Genomic DNA, 6624 nt, shown 5'->3' with positions numbered 1-6624 from the left:
TGGCTACTGTGGCTGCCCCAGTGGTCACTCCCTGTTGTACAGCTCTCCCCTTCACTCACTGCCCTAGAGGTGACTGTGAGTATCGTATCCTTCCTCTCTGTGCCCCTTCCTTTCCATGTGATGGAAAATAATGTAATTCCAGGCACATCCCATTTTTCTGGCACAACCGTACCCTGACCTTGCTTTAAGTTAGGAGACGAGGAAGCTACATTCCAAATTTGGTTGCCCTACCTCTTGCCATTGAGGAGGAGTTCTTGGAGAAATGGACTCGCAGACAGACAGATGCACCGATCTCTAATATATAAATACCGTGTTTTTACATGTGATCATTAGAAAATGTAAATAATCCTAGAAGAAGCCAAAGATCCCTCCAAGAATGAGGGAAATGCAGTGGGTATAAGAGAAGGAAACAGGCATAGAATCCTCTTGTGATGAGTTCTTGGGGTACAACATGGAACTGGGGTGTCACTGAGCTCTCTGTCCCAGCAACTTGGGCTCTCTCGTACCCTGTAATGCTGTGACAAGCTGCAAATAGTGACTTTATTGTATTGGTCCACAGCATGAGATCTGAAGAGCAGGGTGTGGGGGCGGGAGGGAAAGGTGTAGCAACATCTAGATATTGAAATGAAACAAAATATACACTTGGTCCAGTTCAGCATTAAGACTGATCTTAAGAAAATGTAAATAATCCCAGAAGGACACAAATAAAAGAACAGAAAATGGGGGAAGCACAACGAATAGACATTACTCACATGCTAGAAAACAGCGAATCAAGTGTGTAACCCCCACTGCATGTGCAGATGGATTGTTTCTACTGCCTCTCTTCCATTGTTATTCAAAAGAATAAAACGTTTTCTAATGGTATTTACAATGGGAGTGCCCAGCTACAACTTGCGACAAAACCTCCCCGGTGCCAGTTTAATGTTTCAGTACAGAGAAGGGATTTACATAACAATTTATGCTTGGGCCTGACACACGCCTCAGCGCACTTTGTTGTGCATTTAATAGAATTCACGGAAGGGGACTGGATTACAACGTGACTGAGTTGGTGCTTTATGTGTACTTCATATTGGTACTGCTCTTGCATCAACAGTGGAAAATGGAACCATCAGCAACCAGGATGGAGGCCTAATCCAGGATACTGCGGGAAGACTGTGGGTGACTACAGGGCTAAATGAAAGTTAAACCAAACTTGACACCTTTCCTTTGGACACAGATACTAGGGCTTATTGCTTGGGGAAGACATTGACGCAAGAACAGCAAGCAGCAGTGTAGAATCTATGGCAGAGGGGCCAAAGCTGGTTCCTGGCTTGCCTGGATCAGGACCCTGAGGATTGGGGCTCCTTTCCCAGCATCAAGGAGTTGGACTGGTTCTTCAGCTCTGTGACTCTCCTCGCATCCAGACTCCATGCCCCTATTCTGCTTTTGCACCCTACCTCCCACCCAGCCCCACCACCCTCCAACCCACTCCTGCATTCTCCCTCCTGGCCAGACCCCACATCTCAAGATTGCTTCCAAACACTGAACTCTTCATTTTTGGCTCAACTCAAGAGCATAGGTGGGCCCACAAAATCTACTAGCTGTCCTCCCCCCAGCTTTGATGTGTGGGGAGTGTCTTTCTCCTTCTCAAGCTTCAGCAGGGGAGCTGAGTTAGCCTGTAACTGGAAAAGCTTTTTAAAAAGCAACAAATAGTCCTGCAGCACCTTAGGGTATGTCTACACTTTCCCCCTAGTTCGAACTAGAGAGGCTAATGTATGCATTTGAAGCTGCAAATGAAGCCCAGGATTTAAATATCCCGGGCTTCATTTGCATCTTCCCGGGCGCCGCCATATTTAAATGTTCCTTAGTCCGAACTCCATGCCCGTGGCTACACGCGGCACGGAGTAGGTAGCTCGAATTAGGATCTCTAATTTGAACTACTGTTACTCCTCATGGAACGAGGTGTACCGGTAGTTCGAATTAGAGATCGTAATTGGAACTACCTACTCCGTGCCTCATGTAGCATGGGCACAGAGTACAGACTAAGGGACATTTAAAAATGGTTTCGCCCAGGAAGATGCAAATGAAACCCGGGATATTTAAATCCTGGGCTTCATTTGCAACTTCGAATGCCTACATTAGCCTCCCTAGTTTGGACTAGGGGGTTAGTGTAGACATACCCTTAGAGACCAACAAAACATGTAGATGGTATGATGAACTTTTGTGCGCACAGCCTACTTCTTCAGATGAAGAAGTGAGTTGTGCCCACAAAAGCTCATGATACAATCTAAATATTTCGTTTTCTCTAGGGTGCTGCAAGACTACTCGTTGTTTTTGTAAATATTTCCTTCTGAGCTGGTGTCACAGATGTCAGTAGGTGGGCTGCTGGGATCTCTGTCTACTTCTGCCGATGCACCCTGCATCCTGTGAAGATATTAGTTTATACTATCATAGGCATCGCACACACTGCCAGATGCCCTCAGGTCGGGTTGATCTGGGTCTTACCACCTCCCCCAGGAGAGGAACAGGGGGACCTGGGCCCTCCCTCTCTTCCAGGTCCCAGCTCAGGGCCCTAAAGCGTAAGGGTTCGGTTGCCCTTACCCAGTTGACGGGGTGCCTCCCTGAAACTCATCGGGTGCCAATACACGGGTGTCTATACATAATCTCCTCTCCTGTTCACCTTTTCAAAATGCCTTTTTTCAAACTCTTCAAGATAGCTTTGTAGTAAAATTCACAAGTATTTATTACCACATTAAGTTAAAATAAATATTCTTGGCAATAATATAGCTTTGGGCATGTACAGAATATATAGTATTGGCCCACAAATCATGGCAATGAGATTTTTAAGACATATAATTGTAATAATATGTGACAGAAATATTGAATTTGGCAAAAAACAAGAACAACAAAATCCCGGAAGAATAAGGAAATTTCTAAATTTCATGCTAAGTAACTAAGCTGATCACGCCCTAAGTGCACCAGATGCCTTTCTCAGATAATAGCAGAATTCTCTGATAGCTATCCATTGAGAAATAGCCTTTAGTAAGTCATTTCTGTTATGCTGTGCAGAAAAGAAGTCACAAAGAAATTGCCTGATCTTATAACACTGACCAATGCTCACAACCTGTGCTGATGTTATGATCTCTGTATCCCACACTATCCAGCGTAAGGAAGACGTTTCTTTGATGGGGTTTGACTAGAATTGGTTCTCGGACACAACACAGGGAAATTCTGTGACCGCATAACAGATTATAAATCAGAAAAATTCAAAAAAGATAAGATTCATTCGCTGGGATTAAAGGAAGCCAAAGGTAAGTGTTTGTTAAATAGATTCTTTGCTGTTGACTGGTTTCTCTCTCTAGCTCCCTATCTCACCTCCTGCCACACACAATCCATAAATGGTAGAGAGTTCCTCCCAAGGTCTTTTTCTCTGTCTGCCTGTCTCTCTCTCTCAGATGATCCCTGCCCATAAGGCTTCTCTCCTCCCACCCCCGGTATCTTTCCCTGCCATCTCCCAGGACTGCAATCTCCCTGGCTATTTCTCAGTCACATCCACTGGGCTCTGGCTGTTCCAGGTCATTAGACAGAAGAGGGGCTGGAATGGTCAGTGAAGCACAGGGCTGGGGATAATAACCACATCTCTCAATCCCTTCTGTCTGCTCTGCTAACAGATGTGCATATGCAGTAGATTTAAGAGGAAGGTGCCACCTATCACAATGAACAGAGGTTTTATGATAACTGAGGCATCCACAATGTTCCCACCTCCCACAGAGACCGGCTTTCATAATTCTGGTAAAAATATGGGAACGAATGCTCCAGAGACAGTTTTACTGATGTCACCATTAACACCATTAACTCTGCTCATCGGCCTGTTGGGTAATGGTTCAGCTTCTGCATTAAGAGCCCTTCCGGCATTTCTAGCTCTCTCCCCCAGTCTGCACACACATCGGGACCATGTGTGTGTTTTTTAACAATATCAATATTTACATGAATTACTTTTTTATTATTTAGTGATGAAGCTAGGTAAGCCAGTCTGCATTTCAAAACAGACACAAAATCCATAATAAAAGGTCCTGGAAATATGGATAATTTTCAGGATAATTAACAGACAGTTACAGCCTAAATATATCAGGAGAAATTCAGAGATATAAGTGGCTTTTTTTCTCAAATTCTCCAAACTTAATAGTTAGAAAGCTATTTCCGTTATGCTTACCAGATCAGAAACAATCACGGACAGAGAGCAGAGACCTGATACTTTCAGATATCACAAAACTTCCCAGTACTCATGCAAAACCTCTGGTCTCAATGTATCTCCCTGTCCAGTGCATTGCAGGCATTTCTCACATGGGGTCCATTATGGATTGAGTGTCAGGTGTGGCACAGGAGCCCACAGGGAAATGTTTAGTATCCTGAAAACAGAGTCTTCCTCATATAACTTTTGGGAAAGGATCCTATGGGGAGAATCTCAATTAGTGACCAACCGATCCTGATATTCTAAGTTGGATCCACACTGCTCCAGCTCCAATACACACTTAATCACAGTTCAAGATACAGCAGTACACGCTCAGTTCAATAGAGGGAAGCAAGGCAAGGATTTGGTGGATGGATTCTCTGTTCTTTGTCATCATTAACACTACATGGATCTTCTTTTTCACTCTCCCAATATCTACTCTGCACCACTGTCCCTTTCCTGTCATTCCCTTTCTATGCACAGTCCTTCTAATATCTTTCTTCCTCCACCGCTCCGCTCTCCATATTCAAGTGCCTCTGCATCTGAAGTGGTCTACATCCATGAGCCTTTCTCCATGGCTCTCTCTGTTACTAACATCCCTCAAGGCCATCATGGCTCTGGAGATATCACACTCAGGACCTGGCAGTTCCAGGCTAAGAGGGTTGGGAGCATCTGGAACAATCAGTGAAACACAGAGAGTCTGAGACACTGATACCCCATCTGCTCTCTGCCTACAGGTGTCTGAGAGAGGGGTAGAAGGAGAGACCAGCATCCAGCAACAGAGGTTTCATGATAACTGAGCTGAGAACAACATCCCTACACCCGACAGAGTCCAGCCTGAAAAATGGAACCATATATAATTGGAATGATTTCAAAAGATACTATCCATCTAGAGATCAACATGTAATTATATCAATGGTTTATGTTACTCTGCCCATCTGCCTGTTGGGGCTGCTTGGAAACGGGATTGTGCTCTGGTTCCTCGGCTTCCGCATTAAGAGGAACCTCTTCACTGTCTATGTCCTCAACCTGGCTGCTGCTGACTTTGGCTTCCTCCTCTGCTTGGCTCTTTCCCGTGCAGTCTTTGACTTCGATTTATTTTACTTATCAATGTCCTTGGACTTGTTAATGGCGTTCACATACAGCACCAGCCTGTACTGCCTAACAGCCATCAGTGTGGAAAGGTGCATATCTGTCCTTTTCCCCATCTGGTACCGATGCCACCGCCCACAGCACTTGTCTACCATTGTCTGTGCCTTGCTCTGGGCTCTCTCCTGCCTCCTCACAGGAGTGAGATCTTTTGTTTGCTTTTCCGGCTCCAATGAACGTTGTGAAGAGATGCTCCTCCAACTCACTAGCATGAATTTCCTGATATTCACTCCCATCACAGTTCTGTCAAGTCTGATCCTCATCATCAAGGTCCAACGAAGTTCCCTGCGACGTAAGCCAGGAAAGCTCTACATTGTTATCTTGCTCAACGTCCTCTTCTTCCTCCTCTTAATTGTTCCCTTCAGTATTGTCACCTTCTTTGAAAATGTTATTCATTATATGTATTTCATTACTTCCAGTTTAATGCTGGCCTCTCTCAACAGCAGTGTTAACCCAGTTATTTACTTCCTCGTTGGGAGCTATAGGAATCAACAATTTAGGGGATCAGTCAAAAAGGCACTCCAGGGAGTGTTTGAAGAGGTGGCAGATACCAGAGAGGGAACAGTTAGTGCTGCTTAAATCCCTATGGCAACCAACCTGGAAGACCCTATGATGGGCTGAATGTTTCTCTAGAACAGTAGTTCCCAGCATGTGGGCTACTTGATGCCGAATCAGTACACAGCTGCAGCCCTTCTGACAGCGAATACCCATATAGATACTGTAAGTGTTGTGTGGCTGCATATTGGCCCACAATGATTGTCTGAGAACCACTGATCTAGAATGATCATAAATTTCAGAGAAATTAAAGATGAGAAACTTCCTCTCATTCCATTCCCGTGTTCTGCATATCTAGAGGACTCTCATCCTCAGTTACAGCCCAATCCTGGTGCCACCAATATCAGGGGTATAATTTCCTTTGAATTTAACACGAATAGAGTCAGGACCATACTGTTTATTTCCCTATAATAAAATAAAAATCTCTGATCATGAATCTCTCCTTAGATGTTCTATTTCTCCAATATAATGCACATTAGCTTGATCTGATGTAAGCAAAGCCTGAACAAACTAAGCCCTCACATAAGAAACTGAGGCAAAGAGCAATATCCAAAATATTGCAAGAATGTTTTATATGTGCTTTCCAGTCACTAGAGCAGCATTTTCCCACATCAGGGCTGTGTTTTCATCTCTTAATAAAGCTTTGCTTATGTAATACACAGACTCAGTGTTTGCAGTAATACAAGGATTGCTTCAGAGAGGTAGCCGAG

General features: G+C 44.3%; 1 protein-coding gene across 1 annotated transcript; it reads left to right on the top strand.

Annotated features, from left to right (window-relative positions):
* The first annotated feature begins 4890 nt into the window (after positions 1–4890).
* Positions 4891–6410, top strand: LOC142829016 (proto-oncogene Mas-like). Its single transcript, XM_075926065.2, has one exon. The coding sequence runs from the start codon at positions 5000–5002 to the stop codon at positions 5936–5938; it is 939 nt and encodes a 312-aa protein (XP_075782180.2). The 5' UTR covers positions 4891–4999; the 3' UTR covers positions 5939–6410.
* The last annotated feature ends 214 nt before the right edge of the window (positions 6411–6624 follow it).

This window comes from Pelodiscus sinensis, chromosome 5, assembly GCF_052426305.1.
Source record: "Pelodiscus sinensis isolate ZL-2025 chromosome 5, ASM5242630v1, whole genome shotgun sequence".
NCBI lineage: Eukaryota > Metazoa > Chordata > Testudines > Trionychidae > Pelodiscus > Pelodiscus sinensis.
The sequence above is the reverse complement of the archived record's forward strand: the minus strand, read 5'-3'. Positions and strand labels throughout refer to the sequence as shown.

Bases quoted from the DNA above. Each gene is read 5' to 3' on its own strand.
- LOC142829016 (XM_075926065.2), top strand. From the start codon at position 5,000: ATGATAACTGAGCTGAGAACAACATCCCTACACCCGACAGAGTCCAGC.